Source organism: Falco rusticolus, chromosome 6 (genome assembly GCF_015220075.1).
Source record: "Falco rusticolus isolate bFalRus1 chromosome 6, bFalRus1.pri, whole genome shotgun sequence".
NCBI classification, from domain to species: Eukaryota; Metazoa; Chordata; class Aves; order Falconiformes; family Falconidae; genus Falco; species Falco rusticolus.
Window position 1 is genome coordinate 11063106 of NC_051192.1, and position 23306 is coordinate 11086411.

The 23306-nt window shown below is 38.2% G+C and overlaps 1 protein-coding gene across 1 annotated transcript; it reads right to left on the minus strand.

Moving 5' to 3' along the window:
• ABCB10 (ATP binding cassette subfamily B member 10) lies at nucleotides 1-21993 on the minus strand. Its single transcript, XM_037391351.1, has 12 exons — nucleotides 18138-21993; nucleotides 16680-16880; nucleotides 16132-16334; nucleotides 14469-14603; nucleotides 12705-12851; nucleotides 11825-11960; nucleotides 10153-10248; nucleotides 4969-5178; nucleotides 4612-4691; nucleotides 2793-2835; nucleotides 1220-1252; nucleotides 1-622 (listed from the first exon to the last, which is right to left on the minus strand). The coding sequence occupies exons 1-11, from the start codon at nucleotides 18433-18435 to the stop codon at nucleotides 1233-1235; spliced, it is 1569 nt and encodes a 522-aa protein (XP_037247248.1). The 5' UTR covers nucleotides 18436-21993; the 3' UTR covers nucleotides 1-622; nucleotides 1220-1232.
• Between the last annotated feature and the right edge of the window lie 1313 nt (nucleotides 21994-23306).

Here is a 23306-nt window from a genome sequence, read left to right on the forward strand (position 1 = left end):
TGAAAATTATAATCTTATTTAATTATCCTTAAAATACTGAAGTTACTTGAGAATGCAACACATCATCATACAGTGCATTACAGCAAACAAGGTTTACATGGTCTCAATTAACGTAACACAAAGCAGAAGAATCTATACACTGAAAATATCTCAATGTGATAGATATTTTTTAAAGTTGCAATAATTATTAAAAAGCTTTCAATAAAAAGTTTAAACACATTTAAGTTTCAAAAGAATATTTTGTACATTTTGGAAAAATATAACATCTACTTTACATAACTGAAACATAAGTTATATTCTTTGTAGTTTGTAAGCTTCCATTATTCATACATTCTCTCATACATTTTTTTTTAATACCTCCTGTTCTCTGGTTTGTAAATCTAATGCAAAAGTATCACTATTCTGAGGAAAAGCTTGTTTCTGCATTAGTTTCCTGAAAAGTCCATTTGGATTTGCAAGTAGTTCCTCATGTTTTCCACATTCAAGAATTTTACCCTGGCCAAGGACTGCAACAAATCAGCATTCTGATAGTAGACAGACATGGGCAATAATTAGGACTGTCCTCCCTCCATCAGCCGTCCAGAGCTTCTTGTACGAGGTATTCATTTCAGCATCCAAAGCACTAGTAAGAAATGGGAAGCGGGAGAGAGAGGAAGATTTTGTTACTTTAAGACAGGTTACTTGTATGCATTAGGCTTATTTTGCTAAAACTGCAAATAAAAAAAATGAAAACTATTGTTGGTGAAGATAACCAATGACTGCAGCAAAGTTTCATGAATATGCCAGTACGCACATCCAAGTTATAGGCATACATATTCTTGTATGCAAAAATATGCATGGAGAAATACACTATATCAGTGAAAAAAAAATTGTGACATGCAGTATAATCATCTCTCTTTTACACCAAAACCTTCATTTAAACTAAGATACAAAAAGCTTTAAGTAGATGTTTCAAAATCAAGTTACATATTAGAAATTAAACTCCATGAAAAATTACAACACAGTACACCACCTATCCTTCCTACTTTGCAATGAACAGCTTTTATCACAGGTCTAACCAACTCACACATTCTAGAAACCATATTCTGTTTTGTGGGTAGAGAAAAATAAAGGGCTAGCGAATTTGTGCAAGAGCATGCTAAAAAAAGAAGAGAAATACTTCCCAAACCTGAGTTTTACAGATAGATAGTTTCTAAGTTTCTATTTATTTCTTTCTTACCTTGTTGCTTCATCTAACAAAGAATTTTAGATTCTGAGGAAGAAAGTAAAATTGGTTATAATAACAATTAGGTAAGTTCCAAATATTTGTATCAATAGAGAGCAGGATTCATGCAGCTTAAAACTCCAGTAAGTGTAATTACTTCATCAAAAGAACTGAGAGTGTTCAAAACACTACTTCTAAGAAGTCTAAATGCTAAGAGGACAAAACAGAAACAACACTCTCCCATCTTCAAAGTTTCCACACCAAAGTAACAATAGTATTATCTGATAACTATTTGAAAGATACAAACTAAATGTGGGAGACTATTTTTAATGCATACTTGTCAGCACTGTGGTCAGATGTTTAATTTCTTATTTACTGCTCTTACATGGACCTTTTACAGAGGCTCAGCTACCCACTGCCTGTAGTCAGTCCACTATATAGAACTTAGTTACAAAAAATACAAAAACCTACCACAAGTAGTATTTCACCCACAGATGAAATATGTAGTACATAAGAACTAGCATTTAAGAACTTCGCAAGTAAATAATAAAAAAGATTGCCCGCACTCAAATCCCTAAGCAGCTTCTTCTGAATTACAGTACCTAAACTGCCTTTATAAAGTTCAGAGTAAAAGATTTAGACTTTATCTGGAAAAGAAGGGTCTCCGCTACACCCCCAATCACCAATACATCAACTACTCATTTATTTTTTACCTACTCCCCCCTCCCTTCCCCCCCCAGTAAAGTCTCTACTCCCATGAACTGTACTTGACATGAAATTGCAATCAGCTTTTCAGCATTTGTGGTAAAAAGAGAATTGGTAATATGAAAATTTCCCTGTAATCTAGAAGAACTGGGCATGCCAGGATGCTATAGGGACCTGCACAGCTTAACCTGACTGTAACCTAGTTTCAGCAAGGGTCAAAACTTTCAGCTGAGCATCAGCACCAAACTGCCTCCCCATGAAGCCCCGTGTCTGTCCTTCAACCAAACTCTCTGTGCTTCTGATCCTCAGAAGCCCCCTCAAATTTGGGCAGCACAGAGCATACCCTAAAGCTAGATCCATGACAACTCTTGAAGAAAAAAAAACCACACAAATTGTGCCTGAAATAGTAGCTTGTCCCAAATCCAGACCAGCTCCCCTCAAAGCCAAGACAGTGCAACTATCATACTAGTAAACTGCAACTTAGAAAAATCAACCCTAAATGACAGAGTTTCTGAACAGAGACAGAAGTGTCATAGATGAAGTTTACTAGCACCACATTCTAAGTCCTCCTTCATCCTTGGCCTGGTCTTATGAAAGTGAGCCATTAGACAATGATTTACCATCAGTCTTGCAAGAACTGGCAGAAACATGACTGAAAGATGGGAAGAAGCACTACATAAGTAATCTGTCTTTAGTTAAACCTCTCATTCCTTTCAAAACTTCTTCATAATGTAAAGATAGCATTTTCTTTCTAAAAAGATTTTTCCACCTCTCCCAGTGAAAGACCTCCTCCTTTTTAACCCGGTCTGCCTCTCAAAAAAAAACCAACACCCACACCAAAAAAAAACCCTAAAAAATCAAAATACTATTTGGTGCTGCTTACCTTGACAGAGCTCGAGCAATTGCAATTCGTTGCTTCTGTCCACCTGGGGGAACAGCTCAGTAATTGAAATAGGAAAACAGATGTGAAGTAATTTGTAACTGAATGCCTGACTGGGCTGATTAGGTACATGTACTTTGGCAGGGCGGGGGGTGGGTGGGGTGTGTGAATGGAGAGATGGCTGGGATTTTTTTAATGTATTTATTTTTTTTTTTTAGTACCTATGGCAGGCTGTGACTTGGAGACAAAACTGGTAACAAAAAAATATGAATGTTTACTTCACTCGAGAGCATCAAGTTTTTAAAAATAAGCAATAAAGAATGTACCTGAAAGCAAAATGCCTTGTTCTCCAACTACAGTGTCAAACCCTTTTGGAAAGCTCTGATAAAACGAGCGGCATTAGCTATTCAGCAACCTTCTGAATCGCCTCTGCCGTCACAGTAGAAGGATCCTCTGCGCCATAGGCAATATTTTCAGCAATAGAACAGGAGAAACGAATTGGTTCCTGATAAATCAAAAAAACGTAACTAATATGGTAATCTGTAATACATGCATGTATTGTCTATGTCTCAAATAAACTAAATCCCATGCACAAGATCCAGCATTAATTCTTTTAATATCTATACAAAGAATATATAAGCTAGAATTAATTAAAAACAAAAAAACCCCACCTCTCCTAAAACAAAATGGGCACCTGAAAACCAAATTAAAAATAACTGGCTTTTTTAACTAACAATACATAACATAACCCTCAATTCCTAATATTTGAGGAAGAGTTCAGAAAGAGCTATTCATCCAAACATCAGAAAACCTCCCTTTGTACTTTACTACATATCATAATCTGCAACAATGATGATCTTCTCTTAAATCTCTACAACAGATTCATGGCATTTTGTGCATTTAATTTATGTGAAAGGTTAAAACAAGAAGAGGGCTGGCAGATAGGACAAGTGATGCACAATAGGATAATGTCTGAAACAAGGTAATCTGCTCTGTATATAAAATAGACATGCTATAGTATGAATACCGGTATCTCCTACTGGTAACTCAAGTGGAATACATACATTCAAAAAGAAAAATGCTAATGTGCCCACATGAAAATAATCTTTGCACAAAGGCTTTTGGTGGTATTATTACATAAAGGATATGTTTTGAAATGCAATATATACCCAGTTATCCTTATGCTTTTAATCAGAAAAGTTAACCTAACAGTTAACGGCACTGTGAAGCATCTGGGGAGATGAGGGAAGGAACATACATATTTTATTTGGTCAAACAAGTTTATTTTTAAGAGATCATTGAACATCTCCCTGTACTTCCAGAGTTTGGGGGTTGCTAGGGAGAGGGCACTACAAGAGTAAGTGCCAACAGTGCTGTATTTTCATGCTTTGCTAGTGGAATTGTGTTTGCCTGGAAACAACACAGAGCACAGGTCAGTTTTCAAATGGTTGTGTAAAACATGATTGTGTAACTTCCATTAATACAAAATGTCATTAAATGTTAAGCTTTCTTCAACAAATCATAGCAAACATCAAGATGGTCATGCCTATACAATTTGCAACAATGTACTTTCCAGTCTCCACATGCATACTTTTCTTCTAAGCTAACGCTTTGGATCTCTACCACTATGTAAAAACAGGCTATAGAATAATGGGACTAGCTCTCAGTCTTATTTTTAGAACAAAGCACGCACAACAGCAGTTATGGTGAGATGGAGGGATTTCACTGAGAAGCAAGATCATGTAGTTTTAAAAAGAAGTGAGGCACAGCTAGTTAATAACACAAAATTATTCACTTAGAATTTTTTTTTTTTCTTCCTTACCTGGCTCACTGTTCCAATCTTTGTCCTGAACCACAATGGATTTAACTGACGGATATCAAAGCCGTCAATGGTGATAGTACCTTAAATGAGGAAACAGTCAAGTGTGTTGGACAAGTACTAAAAGAGGCAGAAAAAAAGAGCTGAGAACAACCCCCGAGGAATCACATACTGGTGCGATCAGAAATGCAAACCTCTTCAGCACCACCATAAGGTAACCATACAGCCCAGAGTGAAGCACAGTGTATAAATGGAATAGTCACATCAGGACCTCAAGAACAGGAACCCTAACTGTTTATAAGGTGTATCTGAAATGTGAAGTATCAATTGTCATGAATGAGCGCAACACACAAAACATACCTGAGATAGGATCATACAGCCTCAGCAGAAGGGATACAATAGTTGATTTCCCTGCACCACTTGGGCCAACCAGAGCCATAACAGAGCCAGCTGGAATGGAAAGGCTAAAATCTTTGAAAATTGATGTTTCTGGACGTGTCGGATATGCAAATTCAACATCCTTGAATTCCAAAGCACCTCTGAATGTGTCTCTGCCTAATGTGATTCCCTCTATGTGACAAAGAACAAAATACAGAAACGTGAACAGAAACAAATATCAGCTCAGCCCTCCTAGAACTTGCTTTACAGACACCCAATGGAAATAGCTATCTCCATGTAAAATCTAGGGATAGCCACAATTCCAGACCACAGGGATTATATTTCAGCCATGACTGAGGCTGTGTGGTACTTGTTCCTGAATGCAATTTCAGGTTGCTCTACAGCAAGAGGCAGAATTTGCATCTTGCTAATACCTAACAACAAATAATGTTCATTTCTAATAGATATTCTAATAGAATTATCTGAACTTTTAAACATATTATAAACAATTTAAGCTTTGTCGATTAGGAGTAATGAAATAAAATGGCATTGTTGAAGGCCAAAGTCCTGTTGCCATAGAACACATGCAAAAAGATAAACACTGCAAATCACTTACTGCCCTTTCACCAAGGCACAAGTCACCTAAAACACCCTCCTCTTTGAACAAGAGCAGCTCCCTCTCCACTACCTATTAACTGGGTCGCTTTTAAGCAAAAGCTGTCACCAGAATAAAGTTACTGCTAGGTTTGTTGTATTAATGGCATTTTTTTTTAAATTGAAAGTATATTTATTAAATTCAGGACAACAGTGTATTCAAAGACCAATCAGAGGCATAACTCTTATGCAACCGTTCACTGAAACTAAAATTTCATTTGTGAAATACCACAACAAACCATCATGAATGAATGATTGCCAAAGTTAAATAAAACCAGCTTATTTCTGGAAGGCAACATTTGATTTAAATGATTATGTTAAAAGAACAGCAGTACTAGAAAAATAAGTAAGACAAAGGAAACCAATTTTTTCAAGCCCTGTTAAGTCCCAGTGACACATATCCATACAAAGCAAACTAATTGGACAGTGGTGCTGCACTCCCAAAGGTCTCACTGACAAAGTTCCTACCCATTTTGTGAAAACTGGCAGCAGCAAAGCAACATCCAAGTAGCATTTATTCCTGCTAAAAACATGCAGCTCAAAATCCTTTCAGACACAGCACATGGTAACTAGCCACAGCACACGGTAGCACATGCCCCTGTTTCGTTAAACAGTAACTGCGGGTAGGAAACAGACACCCATCAGCAGCAATCAAGATTTTACTAGTCCTGCTGTTGCTACAGCAAATTATTTATTTTGCTTTCTTTTTCCTAGATCCCCGCCTCTTCTCCAAGCTTTCTATTTAATGGTAGAAGCATAGAAATGGCAAAGGCAAAAGCATACAATTTCAGCTCCCTTCCTTGCCTTTAATCCACAGACATAAACACTGTAACTCGCTTGTTACATAAAAGCACCTCAGTCTGTAAACCTCCCTTTAGGAAAATAAATTTATTTGATAAATCCTGTCCTAGAAGCCTAATCCTTACTATTACCAAAGTAATAGCTTATCTTTATTCTCAGTTCCAGTTATTGCACAGTCCATTCCCTGGCCTGAAACACTGAGATCTGCTGCAATACAGGAAGTCTGGTACCACAAGTCCTTCCTTTATATATTACTGTAAAAATATCTAAAAGCTATATACAGGATTGTGCTTGTTTCTTGTTTGGATTCTATATAGAGGAAAAGATGATATTGTAATTTGTTCCCAAGATATCATCACTAACAACAGCTGGAGATTTGTGAAAATAAAAACCTGTGTAGCCAAGAACAGATGTTTCAGGTAGGTTTGGACAGTAGAGAAACAGTCTCTTGGCTTTATTGCCTGAAGAGCCAGAAATCAATTTTAATTGGGTTTTGAGACAAAGGTTTATATCCTCTCCTAATGTATTCAGTTTACACTGAAAGGAAACCTAAAAGAAGCTTTCTGTAAGCCTATGCTACATGGACTTCTGAAATTTTGCCTGATTTATGTTCCATCTATAAAATAAAGATTGTTTTCTACATGTCACTATAGGTATAATTAAGCGATCCATTAGCTGCAGTCGGAAAGACAACTTCTGCCCCAATACTACTGCTTACTTTGCACTGGTACCACTGTAAAGATGACCACTAAAATAATCCAGATTAAAAAAAAAAAAACACATCGAAATGATGATGAAATCAGCAGTTGTACTAGGTCTCTGAAGGGCACAGCAAATCACAGTGTGGCACTGGATGTCACGGCAGGAAGGTTAAGATGGCTTCATTGCTAAAGAGTGTGCAGCTATCCCTTCATCAGCCAGCTGGTGGTCACCTTTTGGACAAGTATCTGCTATTCTGCTTCCATCCACTGGAGACAATAGTACCTTTCACTGCCTAAGTTAAAGCCTATGCAGATTGATAAGTATCCTACAGACAGACCTGCAGCTGAGAAGACAAATGAGACAGAGGCCAGACTGTGACTTGGTGTCCATCAGATTAAGAACTCGAGGAATTCCAGTGCAGGGAGACAGAAGCAGAACAGAAATTTGAAGAACAGCATTTCTAAAGAACTCCTCTATAATAACCAATGCAAAAGATAAAATTCCATTCATTCTGTGTGCTGCGGCAAAGCAAGCTGTCAGGACGCTGGGCTGCAGCACCAAGGGCATCACCAGCAGAGAGAAAGAAGCCATTATCCCACTCTACTCGGCACTCGTCAGCCACACCTGGAATACTGTGTTCAGTTTTGGTCCCCGCTATACAAAACAGATGTGGACAGGCTGCACCGAGTCCAGAGAAGAGCCACAAAGATGGCCAAAGGCCTGGGAAGCCTGCCGTGAGAGGAAAGGCTGACAGAACGGGGTTCGTTCAGCCTTGAGAAAAGGCGGCTCAGGGGAGCCCTTATCCCCATGTTCCAGTATTTAAAGGGTGGCTACAAAGAAGATGGAGACCCCCTTCTCACAAGGAGTCCCATGGAAAAGACGAGGGGTAATGGGTACAAGTCTTCCTGGGGAGATTCCAATTGGACACAAGAGGAAAACTTTTCACAATGAGAGCAATCAGCCTTTGGAATGAATCTCCCCAGGGAAGTGGTGGATTCCCCAACATTGGGCACTTCTAAGATCTGGCTGGACGGGGTGCTGGGCCATCTTGTCTAGACCGTGCTTTTGCCAAGAAAGGTTGGACCAGGTGATCCTTGAGGTCCCTTCCAACCTGGTATTCTACGATTTCATGATTCCCTAAAGTTAGAGCTTACTCAAAAGATCTCTTAGGTCTGTTGGATGTTCCTTTCTGAGTCTTCCCCTTAGAATAACCCTTACAATGTTTCCAAATTACAAGACCATATAAAACTCAAGAGGCAAACTAGTGTTGACAGCTCACCTGGACTCTGCTATATTGCCTTTCTTAACAACATAGAGAGCTGGTGAACACTCATGTATGACTTTTGCTTAGTGGGATGCAGCTGATTAAATAAAACAGCAATTCACACTAGAAGTATCTTCTACAAGCAGCTCACTGAACAACTTTGATGGATACAGGCAAATGTTCTTTATACAAAATATACTGGAGGGCATTGTCTAGCTTCTGAAGAATAAAGCTGTAAATAAAAATATATTGCCTGAAGTAATTTATTTACTATATTAAAATTAAAAAATTAAATTAAAATTTACTATATTAAAATATATAAAATATATTAAAGTATTCAATATTCTAAAAGTTTAATTATACTATTTAAATAATTAAATATTATTTAAATTGTTACTACTTTTTTTTTCTTTAAATGTTATTATATTTAAATTTTTATTTAAAAGGCAGATTTACAGATGAAGTTTCTGTTTTGGATTTGACTCCTGCATCATAAAAATATGCATTAAAAAAATGCAGCTTCCATAAAAATCTAACACCTCTTGAAGGTGAGCATATTTTTCTATAAACATACTAATAAAAACAGATGTGACTTCAGACTCACAAACCTATCTTTAGGCCTAAAGCAGCCCATGGAAAGAATTTACATGTGAATGACTGATCCGCCACAAAATTTGCTCGTCTCTCCTCACATTTCCATTGATTAATATGGACACTACCTCCCCTTCAAAACTTCCTTGTTCCCTTAGAACACTGCAGCTGTATGAAAAATATTATGCCCATGTTACCAGGTCAAACGCTACAAGCACCTAAGAGACTGCCTAGTACAGCAGGCTGGTCACACAGCAAAAGGCCCGTCACTCCATTACCCGTAGGTGAATTAGGTAAGCCATGTGCTATAGTGGCTCCTTGCCCCTCTAAAAGGAGGAAGAAATGTGGGCGGTGCTGCTGTGAGGAGAGGTGCAAATCGTTCCAAATGCAACACCTGCTGTACCTGCACATCCACACTCTCCCAAGCAGCAGGACTCCCCACCCCTTCCTTCCTTTCATTTCCCAGTCATGCCTCAGTCCCCCACTCCCACTGCAGAGCTCCTCAAAAATTCCATTTGGCACGTGCTGCTGAAAAGCCTCAAATGGTCTGTGCTTGCAAGTTAGGTTTCAAATCAACATGTCTTGCTAAGGAACTGTTTTCATGGATCAGTATGAACTATTTAAACCGGAGAAACTCTTAATGAAAAACACCTGGTTTCAAAAGCTTCTCTTTTCAGATTGTTACTTTCTTAAGCCATTAGAGATGAGCATGCTAAACCTCCTAGTGGAAATATGAGATACAGCTGTCTCAGAGCTTCTTCCCCCCCTTCTTTTAATTACTTCCATTCTTTTCACTCTAAAGCTGATCCAAGAGAAAGTGGTGATGACATCAAAGAAATATTCCAAGAAGCTAGAAATGAGCGTGTCCTCAGCCACATAACTTTTAAAGTAATATATTTAAAAGCATATTCTCAATTAATTCAAGAAGAAAGAAAAAACCCACCAGATTTTCAGCTTCTAAAATTTCTGATTAAAGGAAATTCTCATCATCTATTTCATAGTTAGGAAAAGTCAGAAGAATTACCACTGTATCTAGTTTCTTTCAAAAGAATGTAAGTCAGTACTACCTTCAAATATCACACACATTCTTCTGAAGTACTGGTGACCAGTAAGAGAAAAATCAACTTATGAGCAGTAACAAACCAGGGACCCACCATTAAATGTAAGCTGGGGCTTCCTTTCAGTGAGTTCCCACAAGCGTCCACCAGCACCCAGTCCTTTCATTAGCTCAGAATAAAAGGAACTCAGACCTAAACACAAAGCAGAAAAGTATTATGCATCCATAAGGAATGGAAGACATAGGAGACATAACATTTGCATTATACTTTTCATCACCAGCACTGAAGCATGAGATGTGTAGGGGATTTTTTACTCCAACACACTATCAGACTTGTTGATTTAAATCCTATCTGCTTTCACTTGAGAGCTACCAATAATCCCTATTCACCATTCTCATTTATCTCTGTGAAACAAATCATTCTGAAGAAAAAAGAAGAAAATGGTAACGCACTTCAGCTTGCATATACTCAAAAGCAAAGCAACTCATCTTCATTCATCTGTCGGGAAGAACAGCATCCAACTTCAGAGAAACAGCCTTGCATACAACCAGCTATATTTTCAAAACTGTTCAGTAGAATGAAGCACTCTGAATGCCCTTCTTTGTCAGACAGGGTTGTACTACTACAGGGGAGCCTGGCTGAGTCCGCCACGTGGGAGGGAGGGCACAAAACCTAAGACTAAACTGATGCTTGTGGAGAATGTCAAGGAAGGCAGGCTTCTTGTGACAAGACACCTTTACTTCAGAGTCCCCATGAGAATGAGCTCTGTGCAGAACTATATTCTTCAATAATCTTAAGTACAATTAAAAAAGTTTTATAATTCAATGACATTTTATCAGTTTCTAACCTTATTTTTCATTTATTTAACATTAATTTATCCCACATTTTCAAAGTGCCAGGTATCAGTCTGCTGACCAAACTCGGATGATTTAAGCACAGAAGAAATGGTTTTGGTAGTTGGAATGGGTGCCACTGGAATTTTGATATTCAAGGAAGCAGGTTTTGTGAATTTTGCCTTCAGGTGCATCTTTGTGCTTCCCACGATATCAGGCTTCATCTTAGAAGAGTACAGATGAACTGCACTGTCCTGTGGGTCTATCAAAAGTAGCAGACTCATTTTAAAGAGAAACCCTTCCAATCAGCTGTCAAACTTCAAGTACCTTATCTTCATTTTTGCCTGTATGCAGTAGTGAAGACTGCTCTGTCAAGAAGATGAACAGTTTGTTTCTGGGCCAGTAGATTACAGAGTCTGAGCTTCAAGGAGGAGTCAGTCAGTAAGGAAAAAACAAAAGGTTAGCACCAGAGTGTAGTGCTCTGCTGGCACTTTGTTTACTCTTCCAGCTCAAGACACCCTATATTGAAGTACAACTAAAATCTACACACTTTTCTAAACAAAGTATGTTTAACACAGACCCACGTATTTTGTAAAAAATATAATACCAGTATTACTTCTTTACACATTATACCAAGTATCTTAATTTAGACCCAAAGAAAATGAAAAGTAATATGTATCTGTCACACACAACGTTGAAAAAAAAACCCCAAAAATAACCTCTGTATTCCTTTGTGAAAATGGAAGGTTTATATAAAGTTATATATTATTAATTTCCTTAACTCCTCAGGAAAAAAAATTAGGCATGATTTCTTGAGAAGATCATTTGGAAAAGACTTTTTAAGAAAGCCAGGTCTTTTAAGAGCTTCTTCCCTCCCGCCCCCATACTGACTGAAATGCTTTGAAGTGAAGAAAATCTAATTTCTCATTCCATACCTCCAATGCTTATTCCAACCCAGAAAGCATACATTAGGAAAGATGAGAGTTCACCAACTGTCATGTAGGCATTGCCCATTAGTAATCCACCTTTGTACAAGACTGAGAGGACAATTAAATTTCCAGAAAGGCCAGTCTAAGGAAAAAGAGGGAAAGGCAGATTTTGTCATGTACACCTTAAATTTCACCCTCTAAAATATTGTTTCAGATTTTTCCTTCTAATAAAAGAATTCCCATACTATGGCTATCTAGATTTTTAGAGGACTGAGTTAAATTTGAACAAAACCAATTCTAAAGCAAAGCAATCCAAAAGCCAGACAGACATCCAGTGTCACTGCACTACACTATCCAACACACATTCAAAGAGCAAGCAACACATTTTTGTTTGTTTTTTTCTCCACAATGGAAAGGAACACCGAACATTCTTAACCATCACTAAAGGAGAAGAGCCTGCAGTTATTCTGCAGTTTTTGAATACTATTACACAAATTCATTGCAAGCTGTTATGAAAAAATAAAACCCCACCCTCCCTCCCCAGCTTCCTTTGCATCGATGCTCATCTCATCAGAAAGCCAAAGCTGTAAAACGCTAAGGGTGGGGAAGGTTTTCACTCCTTTATTTCCCTGAATAGGAGGTATGGGCTCAGGTATAGGGCACAGGGTAGAAATAGAGCTTAAACTGGTTTTATCATACCACTGTATCTTGAGGTGGAGTTTCACAGCAATTTAGACTGATTTAAGTTCAGTCTTCCCACAGTTTGATGTAGGTTCTGTTTGCACTCAATTCATCTACTTGCAGATTTATAAGTATTTTAATGAATTTTAAAATAATTGACACTTGGCATAACATGGTTGGTTTACTTTCATCCAAAAACACTTACTGCTCCAAAGAAGCCTGCCCGAGCTAGTGCCTCTTTTTTAGCCAGTTGTAGCACATAATCAACTTTATTTGCATATTTCTCCATTTCAGCTACTTCTTGCCCAAAAGCTCGAACTGTTCTTATGTTTCCAATACGCTCTTCAGCTAACTACATTAAAGCAAAGAAGAAAACAAATGCACACAGACACACAATTTAGAACGTTCATATTACAGAACATTTGAAAGTTAAACCAGTGTCACTAAGCTAATGTTCACATACATTCCTTTGGATACCAGTGGAAAATTTCTCATGCCCTCCTCTCCCCCCTCACTCCTTTTTTTTGTTTTAAATTCTACTATGTTAAAAGTAACCTGCATGCCCAGGCAATTTAAGAACTTTGAGATTGCCTTAAGTATTAGCAGAGAGAGAAAAATATAAAAGTAGGGTCAAAAAAACCCACCTTAATTTGATGTGAACAACACACATAAGAAAATTATTATTCACAATAACTTGCAATAACAATGTGGCAAGGGGAAAAATTAAAAATATTCTATTATATGCTAAATCATGCAAGAAAGACTGCAGTTATTTCCTGAAACAATTCCACTCACTTGATCAAAGCAACATTGGGAATTAATTTAACTCAACTACTAATGTCTCACTTCAACTCAGTATTTTATTTTTAACTGCTAAACAGCAAAGTATTGATTCTAAAATTAACTCAACTGTAATCAATTATTTCGTTACATAACCATATATATATATGGTTACCATAACACTGTAACGGTCTTACAAAAAAGAAGGCCCCCTTTTGTGAGTAAAAATACAATATAAAAATGCAATTGTCCTTCTTCCATCCCTCATTCAACATGAAGATTTGAATGGGACATTAAAATTGCTTGTTCATGTGAAGTCCCACACCTGGCTCACAAAGGCACGAGCCTCCCTTCAGCACAGGATGAGGAAGATAAACAGAAGACAGCTAATCTTCCTTTTGCAGAGTCAATTTGCAAAGTCCTAACAAAGGACATCTCAAGTTTAAAACAGCTGACAACTGTGGTTATTTTAACTACATGTTTCCTAATTATATTTCTGTGCTTTTTAATAATGTTTCCCCACCCTCAGCCTGTGAGGAGGTCACTATCACTACTATTCTCTGCTAGCACTTTGCTATGTGTCAGAGCAGTCAGCAACACAACAAAGGCCCCTCTACAACAGCCTCTTTAGCTACAACGGCTTCCTCTACTTTCCTCCCAAATACCTGGCTATGTGCTGAGGTGCCCAGTGAAGTTTAAGAAATATCAAGCCTCACAAACATTCAAGAGCTGGCGGTAAGGTCAAACATCAAAAATTAATTCCAGAGAAGGATTTGCTAGCAAAGTTTTCTTAAAAAATGGATCCATTAGGATGCTTCCGATGGTTTCAAACTCATAACCATGGTTCAGGTACCAAATTACACAGGACTTCATAGGTTTTTTGTTGTGTTTTTTAATGATCTCACAAAGCTAAAGCCTAATCCTTTCCTATATTTCCAAATTCTCAACATCTGGTACCTCCACATGATATTGTTCAGGACCACCAAAGCATGGTTGGTTTTGAGATCTATGAATAAGTGTTACTGATGTTTACCTTTCATACTATTCAGGTGCAAAACTACAGGCTCAGCATGGCTCAGGGCAATGAACAGTACAATTATCTTCAGAAGATCTGTAACTTCAGAGATATTAACCTAAATACACTAGAGCAACTTTGATGTTAACTAGAAAGCATCTGTTAAAACATTACCTGTGTTGCTTCTGCAAGAGAATCTTGGGTCATTTTAGTAAGTTTTCGCAAGTATCTTCCATAAATCACAGCCAGGACAGCCAAGGGTGGCACAATGCTCAGAACAAACGCAGCAAGGCTGGGAGACACAAAAAACTACAAGAAAAAGGTATGTGTTAGGGTTTAGTGTTCAGATTAAAAATAACCGCTGGAATACTGGAGTGCAACTTCCCTTGCTAGAGTTTTCTAAAGCTAGTAGGATTGTAATTTAGTGCTGCCATGCTTTCATTTATCATATTTTCTTTCTTCCAGGCAAAATATCCATTCTTCCACAGCACTAGGGATGTATCCTGTGGTTAGAACAAAGGATTATAAGCAAAGTGGTCTGGATTTCATTTCTAGCTTTCTCACTGGTTCACTGTGTGGTTTAGCTGAGTATTTTAACCTGCCAGTAAACAGGCCTACCAGGAAATCTCTTGGGGATGAAAGACATAAGCTATTACATAGTTGCTAAAGCACTTTCCCAACTTTTAAATAGATGGTGTAATACAGTAAGTTTGAGCGGAGAAATATCATACACTCCTTCTGGGTAACCAAGGAACAGATGGAGTCACCTGCGCTCCCTACACCCATAAATGTTCATAACCTGGAATAATGGATATATTTAATTTACTTTTTGTTTACTGTTGCAACACCTTATCACTTGTAACAACCATCAAAGCTCCTAAATAGGTTATTTTCATTAGGTTTATTGAAATTAGCTCTAATGTGTTTTCATTTCATCTTGAAATCATGAAAAGAAAAATCTCTAGAAAAATTCAAAATCAACTTAATTGACAGGTTTTATAATTATTTCATAATAATCTATTCACTCGGGGCAAGCTTTTATAGTCCACCTTTTAACACAGTATCATGGCAGTATTTCTGAGCAGAATGCCTTACATAAAGCTATTCCATTTAATTTATGGTAAGATAAAACCTCAGACTCTTATTTGCTTAGATAAATACAGAAAGCCATAACTCTTATCAGTGACCAAGTATTAAAGCTTTAAAGCTTCATAGTGGAAACTCTTCACAGTTTCTAATAACTGTCAATATTGGAAGCTTATTTTTATGAGGAGAATTTTTGCTGTTTTTATCTCCAAGTAGACAGCAGAAATGACCCGCTTTAAGATAACTGCCACCAACATATCTTTTCTCAGAATATTGTAACAAAATTAATGCCACAAAAAACATCAAGGCAAGTGAGATTTTTATGTAGATGAACTGACCACCAAGGAACATTAACTGATGCACTGCACTTCAACGGATTTTACAACAGTCCCTTCACACCCTATTTTACCTACAGCCATGGGAATGTTATCACTGATTTTAATATCTTCAGTAAGAATAGAGTTAAGCTATTTGCCTCCTGTGCTTTGCTTGACAAATTCAGGCAGCAACAGTAGTTCATTTCAAACCTTCATTCTCAATACTTTGGCTTGTGACTAAACATCAAGTGGCTACAGCCACATCATCCATTGCAATGCAGTACACAAAAGTTATTGTGGATAACCAGTGAAATACACTTCTATCCAAGAACACATAGCAGTTTCTGAACTGAATCATATTCATACATTACCTAACAGAACTGAAACAAACTCGGAACTACAGGAGGTGACAAGCAGGGAAGAAACGACCTTACCATCATTCCAACCCCCACAGATGCTTGTGCTCCTGCCCTGAGCCCATCTGAAAGGTTTTCAGTCACCGAACGGCCCAAAAGGGCTGTATCTGAAGATAAGCGGTTTATCAGCTCTCCTGTTCTGGTCTTGTCAAAGAAAGCAGTTTCTTGCTTCAGAATAGAGGAGAACATGGCTGTTCTCAAACGTTTCACAATTCTTTGTCCTGTCAGAAACAGAAGTCAGTCAAGCACGGCACACAAGACTTTACACAGACACTGACAATATAAAAATCAGAGGATTATGTAGCACTGAACAAGTCACATTACAGAGTTTTAATATATCAGAAGAGAGCAAACTTGAAGGTGTCATGTAACAGTAAATAAAAATGAACAATTATTCCAACGTACTTATCTTTGCACTATTAGTTTACCTTTGATCTGGTAAAAAAAAGCTACTGATTCTAAGAGGATCTCTCAGCCAGTGCCAAGAATTTATTTCAGATCATTAGATTAGATCCTCACTCTGTGAAAAGAGATGACTTGGTACCCCTTTTTGCCTCTGTTCTTACCTGCAGTCTGCATGAGGTAGACACGAACAGCATTAGCAGCAGCACCACATAAAAAGATTCCACTCAGCAAGGCACACAGGCTGGTCAGGCTGTCAGTGAAGTCTTCACTGGGATTTGTATAAATAACGTCAATAACTTTCCCCAGAAAGAAAGGGGCTGACATGGTAATGACACTGGAAACTGTCAGAAAGCCAACAGCAGCTGCAAATCAACATGGAAAAGGAAACGGAAATTACTCTGAATTTGCAAGGTTATTAATAGCACATATGAAATAATTTTTCAATTGAAATGTCTATTAAGCTTGTGAATGCCAGTATTAAATAATCAGCACTCTTAGGTCCAGTTCTGAATGGGATATTTTAAGTCACTGTATAAAGTAACTTAGGCAAGGCACATTTTCAGAACCTGAAAGCCTCTGTATACTATGACAGCCCTGCAATTGCCTCTCTTGTATAACCTTCTACACCACCATCCAACAAGGTTAACTTTTCACAGATGTCATCCTTATGGAAAGTTTGGTAATTGTTATTGTTCTCTATCTCATGCATAACCCCTCAACTCCTGTTTGGTTTGGGTTTTGTTATTCATGCTTGTTACTTCCTTGTTAAAGCTTCCATTTTTTTCTGGAAGGTAACACTGGACTGAAATAAAGATCTGATTTGAGAATAGTCTAAAACATGCAATTTTATTGGGGAAGAAAACCCAACAAAAAAGCATTTGATTTACTCTTGACTGGCAAAATTTATATAATTTGTTTTGGTTTACGCTTTACTGTTGTTGGTCTAAAAGAAAACTAGCGTAAGTTTGAATTAGAAGTACATTTGCTGATGAGCTCTTGAATTCCAGTTGCAAGATCACCCATGGAATAACCTGTGTAACTGTTTGAAGCTGTTATCACAGAGTATGAAAATCGCACTGGACCAAGACTTAGCCTTTTAAACTTTAATCTACAAAGAAATTTCTTGAGCCAAGAACACAGCTTGATTCTGAAAAGGCAAGCCAAACTTGGAAGGCTGAGAGCTAGAAAAAAAAACCATCTTAACTGAAAACTGAACAAACTTGATATGAAAACCACTGAACCACAACAAACAATGCCATTTATACAGCATAGTTTTCCAACAACCAACCCCACACTTAAAGTAACATTCACAGGATTGCTAAAGGAAAACTACTAGCAGGTAATGCCTTTAAAGGGAAAAAGACACTGTACTGAAAATCCTGAAGTTGCCCGAGTTTTAGTTCCATTCTGCTGAGCTTCTTGTCTCCCTTCTACGACGGACAGCAGAGAGCTCCGCAGCAGCACACTGCTGTAAGCAATACTTCTAACATCTCTCACAGATGGTTTGATGCCTCTTACCACCTCCACACGCAGTGGAAATCTTTGTTTCAGTTTTCACTTGAAGTGTAAATACAGGTGTGCATTTATCATGAAAAATTCAGGGTACAAAACCCGTGTACCTGCCACCACCTGAAGCAAACGCTTCTCTGCACCTTCACTGCAGTGCCCCAGAGCGGTCCTGAGAGAGCTCCACACACTGCCCAAACAAGCTTTAGCCTTGCCCTTGCACCCAACCTGCAGCCTGTGGTTCTTACTCAAGATTGGTTTGTGATCTTTGCGTTGTATTACATTCAGGCCAGTACGCATGTGAAAGATAAAGGACTCTTTTAACTTGAAGATACAGAAACAATAAGAAGCCAGAGCAGAAAAGGAAAGGCTTCCTGCTGCAAACTTACGTGATCCATGCCATAGCCACATCTCGTAAGCATATTATTTAGGAGCTAAAACTTGGTAAAGAATGAGTGACCTCATTAACAGGCTGGCTGCATTGGTGTATTCAAGATGTGAAACATCAGGAAAAAATCCAACAAAAGCCAGGTCATCTCCTGTCAGAAAAAGCTGGTCTGTGAGGAAGCTGGAAATGGTCAAAAGCATTGCTTACAAGCACGGTGCTGCATGGCAGCTCAGTCTCCACTGATCTAAACAATCTCTCAGTTATGGATGGAACTGGACATAAGAACTGTATATATAAATATTCACTGAAGGAAGAGGACCATATGGCTAAAAATCTCATATGTCTCTGTCTAGCGGTACAGCCTTCCTGGCTTGGATTTACATTTGGCTCTTCTTCGTTGAAGCTAGCATGGGTTTCACTTCCAACAGCCTTAACTGAACTAAAAGCAACACGAATTCACAAAACAAACTGAAGGCTACTAAACTACTCAAACATTAGACAAAGTGTCAATAATATATCAGAGTAACACAATCCTGAAGATGCTTATATAATCCAGATGTCACTTTTAATCTTCCCCTTAAGCAATATATCTGTCATTCTCAATTTAACCACAAATCACATGTGAAGTAAGGTTCCCTAAATGAAACTCTCACTTAGATTATACCAGCAGAACAACTAGAAAATAGTACAGATGCCAAGCTGTTGCTCTATTCCTTTGGTTTTAAACTGTTGACTAACTGAAGAAACAGGAATCAGCAGTCATTCTATCACCTCATTCAAAGAAGAGCTGTCATTGTGATAACTGGCTAAAGGGAGGAGCACGAGGTGTTCAGCAACCAGATACGAAGACATTTCAGCAATGATGAAGGTTGTTACTGACAGAAAAAAGGGCAGAGTAAACTTTATAGTAATAGTTTCACATAATTCTCTGGGTAACAGAGTAAGCTACGTCTAACAAAGTAGTGTATTTTGGAAGCTTTGTTTTTTAAGAGTAAATCTGTTTTGTAGGCTATGAGATGAAAATAAAGAAAACATGAGGCAGATCAGTGGAGCTTATAAAACTAGGGCTACATTGAAGTGGCAACAGAAGCAAAGGCAAGGCAAGCTGACTCCAGCAGCAGCTGAGCAATCCTCTTGGAAACATTAGGCAAACATTTTGCTTGTCTTCTTGCACAGAAATACAGATTGCTGCACAGACAAGGTGATGCCTTTATCACTTTTAAGATCAACATGCTCTCTGTTAAAGCTAATGTGGACTTGCTTCTTGACAGCAGATCCACAACTTCATTTCATGGTAGATGTATTTGGGGGCAATGAACTGGTCACCAACTGATAAACCAGCACATTTACAAGCAATAACTCGGCAGAGCTATCAGAAACCTCTCTTCGGAACCTGGACTAAGTGCCTCCAAAGAGTTGTAAACCAGATTTCTACATACAAGACCACCACCAAGAGAGTGAAAATTTCTAATTTTGCTGGTTCTTACCAGAGCATCATTCTCAGCCAGTACAGTATGTGGAAGTGTATAAAAGCCAAAAAACTGCTTGCAAGCCTGTTAGAGAAAGAGCTGTTTTAAATGGAAATCCATAAGGATTTGATCTCAGATGAATCAAGATCCCTCAAGCCGATCAGGGATGAACGACAGAAAAATGAGGTGATGATGTCTGGCAGTGCATGGTAACACAGCCAACAGGGCAAAGCAGCTAGCTTTCACTATTCAGTAAGATTATGAATGTCATCTCCCAGAAACTTTTAAGTATTTTACTAGTTTCACTTGAAGATCAGGGCTGGCAGGTCAGACAGCAAGCTCTGTGAGAAGTACCCTCCTACCAATAACTGCGAATGTCTGTCCTCTACCAGTTGTCTGTGCAGTTTTATTCTAATGTATAATGACTTCTTTAGCTTAACCCTGAATTTCCACAAGGGTATTTGAAGTGACAAAGTCTACTGTATTCTATCATATGCATGCACAGAGATTGGGCTCTTCAGCCATTATTTTGTGGGAGAAAGATGCACTGATTAATTTTATATTTATTGGTTAGGTAAAGTCCATTTCCGTTTGGTGAACCCTGGCCCACAAGAAATTTGTTTTGCATCAGTATAGGGAGGTCGAAAGGCTAATATCAACCCTGTGATGAGTCAGTTCTGCAAATACTTATTTCAAGCTAGAATCACCTTCCAGAATACACTGTGAATATTTAAGGATGCTCTGTATAGTTTTAGGTATGAGTGGTGTGGTTTTCTTTCTGTGTTAAAATTCATACATGATATCTGGACTGCACTATTATTATGCAAGAAGAATCTTTTAGAATCGTCCTCCTTACATTATTAAGAACAACCGTAATACCGTCTTCAGAAAAAAATACAGTTTGTGTCTGATGGCACAGCTGTATACTGGATTCCCAGTGCACTTTGGAAAGCTGCTAGCTTTTTCAGTGGAGTTGTCTTAATTTGCAGGTATTGTCAATATATTAAATCTTGCAAGTTACTGTTTCCAGTGATGATCACAGTTTATAGAAAATCATTACAGAGGTTTTCTGTAGACAGTTTGATGCAGTTATTGAATCTGTGGTGGTTTTTGTTATTTTTTTAAGCACAAAAGAGCAGTTTAGGTTTTCAAATGACAAAGACTGTTTTCTTTGGTACAATACAGTTGCACAATTTACTGAAAATATCTTCAAGACAGCTCATGCAAAGGCTGGTATACTGTGGGTCATCTGACTGACCAGGACTATCCAAGTTTGGAGAAATTAGCAGTTGCAGAAATTACTGTGGGACAGAATCAAACAAGAGAGACAGACAATGCCTTTGTGATGATATCTCAAGAAGACGACCAGTGTCCAGGGTTTGCGGGACACAGCAAAATACCAGCACAGGAGCAAGCCCCAGAGTATCAGCTTGTGGAATTCCTCATGCTCAGAACACGATGCAAGTTATGGAAAAAGTCTATCACCTCAAAAGCCTGCTCTTTTGAGTCATGAGGTGTTCACAATTGACATAGATCCTTGATAGCTCCACAGTGAGGCTCCTATGATCAAACAGGACAGACCTGCCAGGAGTCTTTTGCCATGGAACAAAACATCAAGAAGCCTTTGCAGAGTAGACTATAGAGGGTTTGTCAGAAGAGCTGTCAGAGAAGATATTTAATAACAGAAGTCCCCTTCCAGGCAGAGAAGAGACAGTGATCTGAGGAAGCCCAAGAAAGGGAAGAGCAAACAAGACTGACACTTTGCAGAGAAGAGGAGGAAGAAGGGGTAGCAAGGCACGCAGCCTGACAGAAGGCCTAGCAGAGCTGTGCAAAACCTCTGCTCGAAAGCAAAGTTGGAGGCTTGACTCTGTAAGCAAGTATCTTCACTTTCTCTTGAGAAAGATTGTATCTCTGCTTCACGAATTATTATCCATACATACAGTACCACAAACTAGTCTTTTTAAGACACCTAAAACCAGCTTGTTGCAAACAGGCCTGTTTAAAAACCCATTGAAATTTTATTTTTTCACACTTTTTTTGCCATTGTGGAAAATACTTGCAGATCTCATCACCCCCACCCCCCCCAAAAAAAATATAAAAGCATTTCAGGGTGGGGAGAAAGGAGAATGCTATCATGCTATCTATTTTTAAAAACTTACTGTCCTATCAAAACCCACAATAAAAGGATGGCTCATATAGCTGAGCTAGAATCCCCTGAATGTTTTCAGCAGCTTGCCTGGACTACTGTTTCAGGAGAAAGCACTAGTCTGTAGCCCAGATACAGCACAAATATAGAGCTCACTCAGAAAAGCAGGAAAATACTAATAATTTCTGTATTTTGTTACAACATGTTAAAATAGCATAAAACATTAATTATGCACTCTTAGAGTTCTGTTTGGAGGTACTTAAAAAACAGAATTCCTTTCAAAGTATTTTAAAATTTCTCTTGTATTTTCTCATGATAGTGATTTTCCTTAGCCATAAAAATCAGCCAAGTTTCTCATCACCAATTGTTGGAAAGTAATAAATTAACTGTAAGTTTGCAAGAGAGAGTATAGCTTCTTATGCTGAGACATTATTATAAGCACCTAACTGATCACAGTGGCCAGCAGCTCCTGTTTCTGCAACTTCTTGCTTAAGTAGCTTCATTAACAGCTCCCCACCAACTTAAGATAAGGAACTGTCACCAACTAGCCACAGAAAAGAAAACTTTTTGTGGTGAAGCTACAAGGCTGTTCGGACCTTCTGGGAGTTTCATGCCAAACATCGACAAAATCAGAAGAAAAAACTATGTGGAGAAACAACAAAAAAACCCATGTAGCCTATTTGATTTCTACAAAAGGCACACCGCACATGAGAAAACAATCAGTGTTACCTTTGTATATACCATACATATAGGAATTATGATTTTAAAACCACAAGAATTGCCTGCAGAAAATTCAAGTTAAGTGTGGTTGTTGAGCTGCTTTCAGATGAGCAGAACCACTTTACAGTAACTACGTACAGCAACAAAAACCAGCGGCCACGCACATGGACTTGAGAGGTGAACTCAAATTTTGGCCAGAGGTTTCCCAGCTACTGGGTGACAGAAACAGCAAGATTTACAAGACAGGGGTCCAATGCAGGTTCCAAAGAGAAGGATATTCTAGCGCTTGTAAGCCCTCCCTCAGCTCCCACTAGCTTCCTTCCCATTATGCACAGTACAGAACTAATGTGACTCGCTGTCAGGGTTGGAATGGGTGTATGAAAACTGGTTTTTCAGAGAGATACCACTTGCCTGACCTTTAATTAATTTTTAAATGGCAGGGGGAGCATAAGTGCATGGATTATCAGCGCGTGGATTGCCTGCTGATGTTCAAACTCACACTGCAATGCATTCAAGAGCAAAAGTTTCAAAACTAAACCATTTCAATGTTACTACAAAC

Coding starts and splice junctions, on each gene's coding strand:
- ABCB10 (XM_037391351.1), bottom strand. CDS start 18,435: ATGTGGCTATGGCATGGATCACGTAAGTTTGCAGCAGGAAGCCTTTCC. Junction 14,604..16,131: donor CTGTGGGGGTTGGAATGATG/GTAAGGTCGTTT, acceptor TTTTTCTTGTAG/TTTTTTGTGTCTCCCAGCCT. Junction 1,253..2,792: donor ATTGCTCGAGCTCTGTCAAG/GTAAGCAGCACC, acceptor TTTCTTCCTCAG/AATCTAAAATTCTTTGTTAG.